This window comes from Limulus polyphemus, unplaced genomic scaffold (assembly GCF_000517525.1).
Source record: "Limulus polyphemus unplaced genomic scaffold, Limulus_polyphemus-2.1.2 Scaffold4562, whole genome shotgun sequence".
Lineage (NCBI taxonomy): Eukaryota > Metazoa > Arthropoda > Merostomata > Xiphosura > Limulidae > Limulus > Limulus polyphemus.
This window is the reverse complement of record NW_013670172.1, coordinates 19922-34381: the sequence shown is the minus strand read 5'-3', so window position 1 is coordinate 34381 and position 14460 is coordinate 19922. Positions and strand designations below refer to the sequence as shown.

Below are 14460 nucleotides of genomic sequence, written 5' to 3'. Positions count from 1 at the left end.
AGTATTACGTACAAATTATACAAGTTTATAATTCTAAATACTGAATCATATTATTATGAACTAAATATAAAAGTATGCTAAATTATTGAACTTAAAACTACAAATTTAAATGCAAAAGAGTATCAAAAATCGCAAACTTTCAGTTCAAAGTCCTAAGCCTAATTCATGTAAAGACCTTGCACTCACCACTCAATAGCTCTTAACCCTAACAATCGTGGATCAACTTCTTTCTTAAAAAATATATCTATTTTCAGTTAATTTTTCAATATAATGATTAATATAAATAGATATACGATGCAGCATGACTTAAGCTACTATTTAAAAATATTAAAAGTCACGTACATCCCATGCAGTTTTTTTTCCAGAAGCAAGTTTTCTAACGCTGAAAGAAAAGCACTATTGGCCAGTACTAAATACAACCTCTACATAAAATTGCAGTTACTATAATAAGCACCACCCACATTTATATTGTAAAATCCAGAGAACAATGTTTCGTCACGTGCTTTGCTTATCATCCTATGATTTGTCAAACGTGAAATACAGCAATTGGAATAACATGGTACTGAAATTGACAACTTCGACTAGGATTGGCTAAATGTTTTACAACCGAGGTTTAACACGCTATGATGCTGTTTTATAAAGAAAACAAACTAGAAAAAGGTTTAAATACCAATCATAGATGGCAGGACCAGTGCTGAAGTGGCAGGAACATTTTTTTTACTTTTGAAAAAAAAATTTCTTCTTAGAGGGTGCTTATTTAGTCTGAAATATATTTTAGGATTTTTTTCATTAAATTCCTCTTTCAACTTCATTAAATAATACAATTTAGTACAAATAATTGAATGTTATGCCACTATTTACAAAGATAAAATCTGAAATCCACTAAAAGAAGTTCTCTATAATTTTTTTCAATTCACAAATATGATTTTGCCCTCACGATAAGACAAATTGGCCACGGGTTAAAGATAAGAAGTGTTCTGAATTCACAATGATTATTGTGAAGGAACTGTAGAATGAACTAGTTTGGGTTTGCCACTATTATTAATTCATATTGAGATTTTCATATTAATTAGGTTCTATTTAATTACCAGGTTACCAACTTGTTCTAGATAATTTGGATATATAGTTGCTCATAAATTTATAGATCTTAGGATCTAGCAGGTCACCTAGGTAATACAATTAATTTATGAATTAGTTTCATGCATAAAATTGAATTAATTAACTAGACTGACTAAATTCTTAGTGTAAGTAACAGAAATAAACTCTATACTACATAAATCAGAAACTTTTGTTTTAGCAGTAAAAACCAATAACTCACCAAAGAGCTTGGGCGATTCTAATATATTGTCTGAAATATTTTGTGTTTTAAAATGCATATTTGGATGTTCCTCAAATTATTTTTGGTCACCAAATATAGTGAGAAAAAAATAGACTTAATATAACATGCATCTGAATGCAAAGGTTTCAAGATTAAGTACATATTAATGAATACTTTTTATTTATTATTATATATGTATTTTTAAAAAGTAACTAAGATGTAAAATAATATAAACTTGTCAGGTTAGTTATAAAAACATAATTGAAAAAATTTCTCCTTGGGGAGTGCACACAGGCAGTCATCACATGATGTAACTCAATACTTTGTTTACCATAACTTGTATTAAACTCTTGCCAGGTAACTTATTACTCTGTTACACAAGTTTTACACAGTTCAAAGAGCAATGAAAGAAAATTAACTGAGAAACTGTCATGAATACGAGGCTGCTCAGGATAAATAACTGTAATTGACCTGTTACAATCTCAAGTTATTCTAGAAAACAAAAAGATATATTTTTGATTTTATTTCATATTTTTTCTTTACTTTTGCTATGGATGATTTTGCTACAGCAAGTGTTGGGGGAAAGAAAAGAAGAAATAATGTATAAAATTTAACAACAACAATTTCATCAATTCATTCAGAAGGTTCTAGAGATTATGCAAATGAAATACAAAACTGTCAGATGAAAAAAGTATTTTTATTCTTAGCATGAAATTCACCATTCATTCAGACTGATTCAGTAAAGACCATAAATTCACTGACAAATTTTAGTAATATTTATCACAAGCTTCTCAAATTCCATGAAGATAAACTTAGTCACAAAAAAAAAACAAGATTCATTAGCTGGAAATAACCAACCAATTACATGAATTAATTTCTTCTGGCCTTTTGGAAAGGGTTTGCTCTTACATCTTGCTTTTTATAATTACAATAATTTACTGAAATACTTTTCATGTATGAATATAGAATACTTACACAACTCATTATTTATGTCCTAACTTCCTATAAATGTTTTATATATTCACTATCTGTTTCTTTTAACATTTTTCATATCCCAGTACCTCCCAATTTTCAGTATAATCTGCAAGTTTTCGTTCTATTCGCTTACAATTTCTCACTTTTTTTTTACAAGCTCTACATTTTTCTTCATTGCTTTTTGTCCTTTTCGGTACATTACCAAACTTTATACTTGCTAGAATTTAAATATTGTATTTTATATATACTTCCACTTGTACCCCTTCTTTTATATTTTTGTAATGGTCAAAATACACAGATTTATCAACAATTTTCTGTAACTTATGCCTAAGTATTTTACCTCCTTGTTCTCCTTCAGCTATCATCACATATATTTTAGAATTTCCACTCTCTTCAACTCCCATTTCCACCTATTTCTTGTATTGTTTCCATCTCCTTTTGCAATTACTTTAAAATAATGTAGTGGTTAACTTCTTCCTTCCTTCGCTTTCATTATGTCATACACATGCACACTTTTTTTTATTGTACTAGCTGTCATTTCTTCCTACCTCCACCAATCAATGTAATAGGATGTTTTTTGTCTAAATCAAACATCCATATTTCATATTCTGATTGTGGTTTTTGTTTTTTTCCTTCCATAAACTTCTGCTCCATAGTTAATAACAGATTTTACCACACTTTCAAAAAAATGTAACCTCTATCCATAATCTGGTTGTTTTAGCTGCACCTATTGTTGCCTTTACCGTTCATTATGCTTCAACATATTTTATCTGTTTAATTACCTACTGTTAAACCAACATATCGGATATTTACACTTTTAACCACATCTATGTACTGACCTTACCCAGTTTTCTTTCTCTGCCATTCTAAAAACTGTCATCTTAGATTTTTCTATATAGAAAATTTATTGTTCTCCACATATGTTTTAAATATCTTGAGTGAGCTCTTTTATTTCCTCTGAATTACAATATTATCTGCATACTTCATACAGAAATGCACATGCTATTTTTTACCTAACACTTAATATTTTTTACAATCCTATAACCTTCTAAGTCATCTAAATATATTCAGAACTGTGAAGAGTAAATGACCATCTCTGTCTAATTGCTTTCAATGTCAAAAAAACAATCTCTCTTAGTTTCTATTGATTTGGTTTATTATTTCTGTCATCACTAACACTCCCAAAAATTCCTGTTTTCTCCATGTCAACAGTATCAAAATATGCATAAAATATATACAATTTTCCTCTTTTCCTTTTGTTTTCTGTTAAGTAGTTTAAAATAAATATCTCTAGTGACACACCCTTTATGAAATACTGCTTGGCTTTCATTATTTCCTCTTCTTCTGGTCATTCATTAAGGCTTTTCATCATTCTGTTTATATCTTACATTTAGCAATGACACACACTAGCTCTTCCCAATTTATATATTTGGTATATATATATATATGCTCCCTCTCCATTTTACTACACTTCCTGCTGGTTCCTGTATTTTGTTCATAGTTTCTAATATTTTCTTATTGTTTTGTTAAATTCCTATAAAGTTCATTAAACTCATCATCTCATCCTAGACTTTTTATTTTCTTCAAATTTTTTAATTGCTTTTCAAATTTATTTTCTGTCCATTAAATATTCCATCTCTTGCAATTCAATTCATCTTCTGTCCATTAAATATTCCATCTCTTGCAATTCATCTTCTGTCCATTAAATATTCCATCTCTTGCAATTCAATTCATCTTCTGTCCATTAGATATTCCATCTCTTGCAATTCAATTCATCTTCTGTCCATTAGATATTCCATCTCTTGCAATTCAATTCATCTTCTGTCCATTAAATATTCCATCTCTTGCAATTCAATTCATTTCTGTCCATTAAATATTCCATCTCTTGCAATTCAATTCATTTTCTGTCCATTAAATATTCCATCTCTTGCAATTCAATTACTAATTTCTAAAATTATTTCATATTTACTGTTGGTCCATTGTCGTTCCTCATTCTCCTGACCATATTCAGGTCTTTCCAAAACGTCTAAGTTGTTTTAGTATTTTCTACTTCATCCCAGATCTTACTCTTTTCTTTCCGAAATAACTGCTACAATTCCGTTTTTCTTTTAACATATTCTTATCTTATTGTTTTCTGCCATTCCTTAAATTTTTTCAAATTGTTTCTTTATTTCATTCTTTAGATTATTGTTAAAACCACTCATTTCCTTTTTTCATTAGACTATTCCTACCCTATCTACTGTAATTTTTGAAGCCATATTTTCCAAAACCTTGTCCTAACATTCTTTATCTATTGCTATTTTTTCTCGTATGCTCTTACTTCTTTCAAAACATTTTTCCTTTATTCTCTTTCCAATTTCAAGTTGTACATTTTCATATTTCCTCCTCTTCCTTTCTCCACTGTAATTGGCATATGATTCTATCATATTTTATAGCTTCATCCACTTAATTGCTAGTTCTGGTTCTTTTTTTCTTTGAATTACATAATTCACAACCATTTCTATTGCTTCTATATACATACATTTTCCTTCCTTGTCCCTTCCCACTTTTTCATTCAATAACATGAATCGCCAGGTTCTCAAAATTCTATATTTTTCTCACCTTCTCTATTAAATTCTTTATTCTATAATTTTCTACACCCTTCTATGCATAACCCATACCTTTGTCTTCTTCCACATGTTCTTTTCCAATCCTTAAATTTGTAACACTACTCAGTATTGTCTCTTTCTTCTTCTAACTTTACCTCAGTTTCCTCAATCACAACTCTACTCAATGATAATTACACACACCAAAATAATTACTCCAATTTCAGACCTGCTAACAATAAATTTTGAAAAATAGTAATTCCTAACAGGACAAGGGGAAAATAGCATAAAATGTAAACAGAAATGGCATCACTACTGATTATGTTATATTTAATACTTACTAATTACTGTGTACTACTAATTAAGAGCCCTGTATGCAGCATTCTTGGCTTTGTTTAGAAAATCATCTGCAAATCCTTGGGAGAAACATGGTTTTTGTACCATCCCTATCTTCTTTCTCAGCAGTGATTCTAAGTTGAAGTTTGACACTGATCCTTGAAAGTCTGTCCTTTTTTTGCGAACAAGCGAGTAAACCTTCTTAACAACCTGCACTGCTGTGTGGTATTACTAAGAAAGACTTCATTACTCTGGAGAGTTCATCATATTTAAAGTTGCCCAGCTCATGTTTCATTTTTCCAATTCTATACCAACACTTGACTATTGTCTCACTGAGATCTACATCAGTCAGTGGATCAGCCTGGTAGATGAGATGTTACTGCTGAAGACAATTCATTGTACTGGCACAAAGTGCATCCCATGCCATGAATAGCTTGACTTTTCCAATAAAGTACTGAGATCTACATCAGTCAATGGATCAGCCTTGTAGATTAGATGTTACTGTTGAAGACAATTCATTGTACTGGCCCAAAGTGCATCCTTTGCCAGGAATTGCTTGACTTTTCCAATAAAGTACTCTACCGATTCCAAAGAATAACTTTTTCTGACAGATATGTCTGCTACTTCTGTATGTTTTTAAAGTTGTATCCTGAAGTAGGAACCTGGTCTTCATATATTCCAATGTAGTTTTATAGCAATTTCTTGTATATTCATATAAAGAGAGCTGGCTTCTTTTGTCAAGCTTTGCAAGGAAAGGCTCAATTTTATAATCAATAACTAAGTTCTCGTTTTTAATTGAATTTTTCTGTCTTTGAAATTCAATTCCAAAATATTTGAACAATTCAAAGTTGCATGTGGTGTCACAAGTCTGCTTAATAAATCACTGAATAAAGCAAACAAGATTTTCTGCAAGCAATGGATGAGTGGGTCCTCAAACTGTAGTTTCAAATTATACTTGTCAAAGCTTTGAATTCAGTTGTTCAGAAATAATGCATACACATCTACTTGATGTAACTTGTAAAGTCTTTCCTCTTGCAAATAAGTGTTTCCTGGTGATTTGGTGTCAGGTGTGTCCTGTAACTTTCAATATTTTGTCTGCTACTTTCTTAGAAAAACCATCCATAGCATTTCCAGATCCCTACGCAGAAAACACACTGACAGACTGTCTCTGCTTGGAAGTTTTATCTTTGAATTTTTAAAAACAATCACTTTTTTCTCCAATGATACCTCTGATCTGCATAGAACATACTTTGTCTTCATGAGTTGTTTTTTTCTTTTCATCATATTTGGCTACTGTTTTTATTTAAAACTTATCATGATTGCAATTTGAAATAATTAAGTAGCTAGTTAACCAATTTCTTTATGTATGTTATTTATATATGAAAAACACAAAATTAATATTCAATAAAAATAATTAAAGTTATAAGAATATCTTGTAGTTGCCTATCATACTCACTAAACAGCAAACTTAACTAATATCTTGTGGTTGCCTACCATAGTCACTAAACACCAAACTTAACTAATATCTTGTAGTTGTCTACCATACTCACTAAACACCAACTACAAGATATTAGTTAAGTTTAAGTATGGTAGGCAACTACAAGATATTAGTTAAGTTTGCTGTTTAGTGAGTATGGTAGGCAACTACAAGATATTAGTTAAGTTTGCTGTTTATTGAGTATGGTAGGCAACTACAAGATATTAGTTAAGTTTGGTGTTTAGTGAGTATGGTAGAACTAAACAGCAAACTTAGCTAATCAGACTTGATGATGATCTTATTTTACTTGATGAACAAAATAAAAAACAAATGTTCACAAACATTGCAACTCAATGAAACCACTGTCATGACACAAGGTTTTAGTCTTACATTCAAAATTTTATTAAATTACTTTTTGTTTATGTTATACCAATTAGAAAAGCATAAAATCTCAGCTAATAATCCATATTTTAGAAAATCCGGAATTTCCACTAGTGTGACCCACGTGACATTTTCTCTTAGAATGTCATCATCAATATTTTATCCACCACCCCCCGAAAAAGTATGAAATTAAATGTAAAATACTGTCTATAAAGTTGTTATTGTTCAAACAAACCATTATTTTTATAGCATTTAATTTTGTTTGGTTGTAAGATACAGTCACATTTCAATTATTATACGTTACATATGTATACAGATTATTGCTATTTTGAAATAAGTTCTTAAAACATAGAACAGTAAATAAAGAAGTAAAGCAAACAATTATATCTTCTAGTTATGACCTTTGCACTCGATTGCATAGGTTGCTAAGCCTTTAGAAATTTTGCACGTCAAGGATATGAAAATATCATTAACCTAATATAATTAGGTTAAAGTAGCTTGTATAGACACAGGAGTATACATAACAGTACAAAGTTGCATGACTGGAGATTGCTCAAGGTTCAATGAAAGTATCTTGTTGGTGTTTGATTCTTTGTTTATAATAATGATGTTTTACTTGTTCATAGTTATACTATTGTTTTACTGAGTTGCAATGTTTGTAAACTTGAGTTTTTTTATATTTATTTTGTACACCAAATAAAATAATCAAAACAGATAAATTCAAACAACATACATAAATTATTCCCTAACTTCCTACTTAATTATTTGTAATTGTAATCATGATAAGTTTTAAATAAAAACATTATTACTCTTATTGTGAAAGTAAAATGTTTTCATTATTTAATTATCAACTTATTTGATCTACGGAAGATCAATGTGGGATTACTGCATACTTGAAAAACAAACAATGGTGACTGACTGCATATGGTGGTACATAGTCTACATTAGAGATTCATCTACCACGTGAAAAATGCCCATAAACCTTGTGAGAATTTTGTTTATTTTTTTGTAAGTATATCTTCATATATGATAAAGTAATAATTAAGAAAATTTAATAAAAAACCATATCAATACAAATGTAAATTAATTCTAAATTAGAATAATACACTGGTTGAAAAAGTTAAGATGGTAAGCACATCCCCACTTTTTCTATTCCAGGTTGTACTTGCTGATTAGCTGAGACCATAAATTAATCAGTTAACTAATACCACTAATCACCCGGCTCTAATTTTCACTTATTTCAAAATGATAAAACTCTATAACATGAGCACTTTCAAAAGGTGACCTTTCTTCTTCAGGGGCAAACTTATTTCAGAGATCCTCAGTACAAAAAATATCATTCTCACCAGAATTATAAGTTATATATATGTAGAGTAGATACAGCAGATATTAAAAACAAACTTAAAACACAAAACATGTAACAATGTTTCGACCTCCTTAAGTCATCATCAGTTTAAGAATAACTTTTGAATCAAAAGTGACCGAATGGCTTGTCCATAGCCTTCACACTCAATTCCACTGTTCTTCTCTGAAGGAGCTACATCTAATTATTTAATTGGGAAACAATAAATTACTTAACCCAATTTTACAATGTATTAAATATTTTATAATCTGGTATATACAATGGTACTTAAACTTTGACTTTAGTTATGTTCAATGCTGTTCTTTATTAATAATTGTACCCACTCTTTTATGACCTCTAGGCATTTGATGTGAACACAGGCCTGTAATATTAAATCTTTGGATACAAAATAAAAAGTCACGAGAGAAACAAGACACGGTTAATTGTATTCTCTTACAAAATAATAACCTATGCTTGGCATAGGCAGAAAAGTTCTAAAAACATAGATAAGTGAATTGTTTATGGTTAAGACTCATCAAAGCTGTGAAGAAATGTAAATTTGAACATGTTTTACATATTTCTTCACAATATAAATATAACAAACCCACGAGAAAAACTTCTCATTACTTACTTTCCATCCAAAGCTCGAGTGGCATCTCTTGCATCTCTTGGATCTTCAAATTCTACAAAGGCAAATCCAGGAGGATTTCTTGCCACCCAAACGCTTCTCAAAGGACCATAATATCCAAAGGCTTCTTCCAACTCGTGCTTTGACCCATTATTTCCAAGTTCACCAACATACACTTTACAATCCAAAGGGGCACTATCTCTGTATCTCCCCGACATGACAACAGTATAATCTGCCAGAAAATTAAAGAATCTTACAAATTTATTATTTAACTTTAATTAATCTATGAGACAAATATTCTCTGATACTATAGTTAAGTTTTCTGATTACATCTCAAAGAAAAACGGAAAAGAAAGGATCAGCTCACGAATTAATATTTTTTGTCCTTCCTGTCAAACTTAAATTTAAAATTAATAATTTACCTTTGAACAACTATCACAGAAGTCTCCAAACAACATATATACTCTAATGGATGATTCTACTGACAATGTTAAAACTCAAATGAATGGCATTATTTTAATTTCAGTATTAATTTTCATATGGTAGTAGTGCTGGCTGTTAAGGGAAATTGTAGTTATAATGCAAAAATTAGACTATGATAACTAAAATACAGACTACTTTGAATATCACATTAAAGTAATTAACTAAAGTCAGATCCACAAAAAACTAACAAAAATAAAGTGCAGAGATGTTTATTAAAACATGTACAAGGTAATTTACTGACACAAAATGAATATTTTAATATTGGCTGTCAACTAGGTATTTTACATGTTGGTCTAAAAGCACAAAAAATACTGTTATTTTAAACATACTGAACAGTTTATACATATGAATATATACCCTTAAAAGATTTTTTTATTATGAAATGCAAACTTAGAATTTAATAAGGTTAATTGTATAAGCTTTTATTTCAAAGAAATCTTACAAGTTTCTACACATCTTCCATATATTATTAAAATAAGTATATCTTCAAAACTAGAGATATTTGGTACAAAATGTTCTATATTCAGCAAATTTATGCTGTGGTTTTGGAATCAAGATTGTCACCATTATTCAACATTCTGTTGCTCTGTTTCATGAAAAACAATGATTTAAAGATCCTGAATTTTAAGCCTACACACTACTGCTGGTATTATGATGATAGTCATCATCATTAATGGTTGTCAACAAGCCAGTTAGTTTTTGAAGTACCCAAAAAGCAATACGATGCCACAGAATTTACGGTGAAGCATCAGTATGATCTTAAGCTTACTTATGTATCTTAAATCATAATGGTAATAGAAAATTTAAGTATGAAATTTATTATAAAGACATTTAATGATAGAACTTGGCAATTAACTCGTGCTAAAAACTCAAAAATTCACTTGATTAATATGTAAGGTCAAAAAAAGAGCATATTGAAAAATTTCATGAAACTAAAGTAAGGACAAACATGAGAGGATCAAAATATTATATTAAACACACCCAGATTTCTTCATTTTATGAAATAAAATAACAGCTGTTATGTCAAATAATGGAAATTACAACTGAATTGATTAGTCACAAAATTAATCAACTAATCTAAATTAGTATCTTCAATTCTTATTATATTCAATTATTCCAACTATTCAAGTTTCATGAGAATAATTGTTGAATAAATTTGAGTTATAACTATAAAAATTAAAATACAAAGCAGCAAATAGAGCTGGGCAATTAGTGGAATTTGGTAATTAATCAATTACATTTAACTAATGAAAACTCATTAAAACCTTAATTCATGAAGTTTATAAAAGAACCAAACAAATTTGAAAACAGTATTCAACCTTCTTCCTATCAATAATCCCATATGGTAGCTTTACTTATTTTAGCTATCAGCCATTTTTATGTTTTGAGTGATGTCATTTTACTCATGGTAGAATAAGGTTTTAAAGCTTACATTTTTAGAAATTTTTGTAAAAGTTAGGCTCACCAACTTGCATTTTCCCCATACTTTTTGAAAATGTTACATATTAGTTATAGAGACATTTAGTGTACTTTCTATTGATATGCACAACACTTGTAGCAAGCTATCTTAAGTGTGAAAAACATTCCACACGGGAAAGTTGACAGCTTATATGCAGAAAGTTAACACAACAAGAGTGAATGAAAGTTTTAATACATTCTGTGGTTTATCTTGGCACTAAAAATAATTGTTATTGCTTTTGAGCTTGTGGCTCAGTTAGTGGAAATAAATGAAGAAAACTAAGTTACAGTGATAATACAAAAGGCTTAAGTAACTGACTGATATGAATCTGTACATTCAAATTCAACCAATCAAGAGATCAATCACTGACAGTCAATTTTCTTATTTTTTTGTATTTAAGGTCAGCATATGAATAAATAAATCTCTACTATTTTGTTTGAAAACCACCATGTTATTCACACACACACGTTTTGGTAGCCATTTGCACTTGTGTTCTTTAGGAAGACTTACAGAATTGCATAGTTCAAAATGAGTGCTTTTGGCCATTATAAACATTTGTGAGAAGAGCACAGAGAGCCCATTGTTTAAATTTGTGCTTAACAACAAATAAACGTAATGGAAATATTTTTATACATGGATTGTTGGAATAATCAAAAATAATAATGGGAAACCTGAACTTAGATAGTTTTCTTGACAGTTTGATTGCAATTTTGATTGCTGGACAGGTGAAATAATCAAAAACAGTGATAATTGGTAACACTAGTTGGTTATTTTTGTGATATTAATTGAATTAATCTTAATATTGATTTATCTGTTATGTGGCAACAACTGGTACTCATAGATAATTGAATAATTGAGTTAATCAACCAGCTCTAGTTGTTCAGAACAAAAGCTCTATTTGCTTAACTAAGTAAGCCAGATGCTTTTTGGTTTTCAATTTAATATAATACAAAATTAAGTTTGGTATTTTCCTTTTCAATAACTGGGCATAACTTTACTGTGCTACCAGACATGAGTATCTAACAGTTAATGAATTGGTCTACAGGAACAGTCCTCCAGTTCACTTTTAGCAGTTATTATATATTGTGTATACCAATCATAACAGTAGAATAAATGTTAATATTTTCCTGTATGGAACTGTTGGGTACTTACACATTATTACCATTACACAGCTTGAAAAGTGATTATTAAGGCAATATGCTGATCCAAAATAAGATTTTTTTAGACCCAAATACAACTTAATTAGGAAGCCTGATAAATTACAGTGGAAGTTTGAAGTATCAGTATAGTAATTTATAATTTTTTCAAAATGCATGTATAAAACCTACAAAAATTAATTTACATACTCCTTGTGCAAAATTTGCAAGTATGACTTATGAGTGCAAAATAACTTCATAACTGTTCTCTATATATTTTTTTTATGTTTTATGTTTTAGGAAAAATAACTGAAATTTAAAAATTATATGTAAACAATAATAATAATAATATATATATATATATATACACACACACACACACACGTAATGTATAATAACTGCATTATTTTAAAAAATATTGGGATGCTAGTGTTAACACTGAAAAGAGTAAGACTTGTATTTTGTAAAGGCCAGTTTTATGCTATTCAATAAGGTAACGTAAGCTGCATTTGTTCTGTGTGATTTACAACTAGTGTGGTAAGACTGTTAGTCAAAATAAACCATAACAAAATAAATATAGAATTCACTACATAAAAACTGTTATTAGTTTTCCTTATGTTAAATATTGATAATAAGCATTAATGGATGATTAACCGTATGCTGCTCAGACAGGAACTATATCAGTATACCTTTTTGAGTAACAGTTTCTCAAAGTACCAATCTCTAACAATGCTATCCAGTTCTTTAACAATTTTAAACGTACATGATCCACATACAACTACAAAGTGTAATAGCACTTAGCTCATTATATTTAGCAACATGTCCCACTTCATGTTGTTTATAAGTAATGAACTTCCCTGTTCAGAGAAATAGCTGGATGTGCTTGTGTTAATACAACTCACCCATACTTTCTCACTTTAGTCAGCAGTTCAAACTTAGTAACAGTGGCAAGTTGCCTTACTAGCTCTGCCATAACAAAGACAGAGCAAGAAAGTATAATGTAATTTTTTTTTATTCTTGGATAATTGGAATAAGTGAAAATAGTAACAATCAGAAGCCACAATTCTGATTAATCAATTATTTTTATCAAAATAAATATAAATAATAACTTCAATTAATCTATTGTTGGAATAACTGACAACAGTAATAATCAGAATTACTAATATTTGATTATTTTCTTCATGATCATTATAATCACAGGCAGTAATTAGAGACACTAATTTTGAGTAACCAATTTAATTGCAATTTCAACGAATAAATTAGTTTATGCAATAATAATTCATGTAATCACTACTTACAGGTGCTAGATTACAAATTAAATCTCACAGCTCTAGAAAAAAATAAGTATATTCTGTTGTTCATTCTAAAATTCTTGCAAAAAACAAATATTTTATTTACAAGCGTGCACTATTATCGATCTACTTTGTGGAATAGTTCAACTGTAACGTCTTTAAAATGAACTTAAAATGCACAGTGTTTTGCAGATAGTGAACTAGCTGGATACATTGTTTTGTTTATGGAAAGTATGAGAAATTTGGGGAATTTTGGGATAATACTAACTTATTAAAATTTGTTGCCTGCAGAAAGTCTGTTCAAAATTCGAGATCTATTTTACATTTCAAACATATAAAAAAAAAGTAAAATCTTTGACATTACATATTTTGCTACAAGAAAAATGTTTAAAATAAGTAATCCATCTAGTGAGCTCTGTTACTGATTTTTTTAACATTACTGTTGGTCATATTTCACGTATTCTTACATTTGTTTTTGGAAATAATTTTACTTTCAACAATGAAACAAGTATTCAATTAGATTAAATATGATGTACGTCTAAAGCTGAAGCTAGTTTTTTAAATATTTTATTGTTGATACTTTTAGGATGGTAAAGTTTATTAACTTTATATAAAGATTTGTTGTTTGAAAATTTCACAAAGTAAAATGTTTATTTTCATCAACAAATATTCAGTAGTTTCAGTACAGTGGTTTTGCATGGATAAACCCACAAAACACTATTTTCAGATTGTTATAGAGTTTGTGCTACCTTGCATTTATAACTTTTCGTGTACAACATAATGAGCAAACTAACGTACTTCTAAGTTATTGTACTGAAGACAGGATACCCTCTAGCTAATTCATACACTTTCACCACAAACTTTTAAGAGAAGTGTACATGTTAATTCTAAGTAGTTAACTGTAAATCAAAGAAAATCTTAGAATCAATATTTTGTCCCATTCTGACACTTATTTAGTGTAACTGATTAATAAAAAAGTTAATTTCTGCACAACTGTAAACAAAACAACCTATTTTTGTCACCATCTCAAAACTTCCTACAAAGGCCA

The 14460-nt window shown here is 29.4% G+C and overlaps 1 protein-coding gene across 1 annotated transcript in view; it reads right to left on the bottom strand.

Annotated features, from left to right (window-relative positions):
- LOC106471351 (serine/arginine-rich splicing factor 3-like) overlaps positions 1-14460 on the bottom strand; it is a 39510-nt gene that overhangs the window by 22157 nt on the left and 2893 nt on the right. The window contains exon 2 of the mRNA XM_013931951.2: positions 9046-9274. Within this exon, the coding sequence (XP_013787405.1) occupies positions 9046-9260 (215 nt within the window). The 5' untranslated portion in view covers positions 9261-9274. The remainder of the gene's footprint in view (positions 1-9045; positions 9275-14460) is intronic.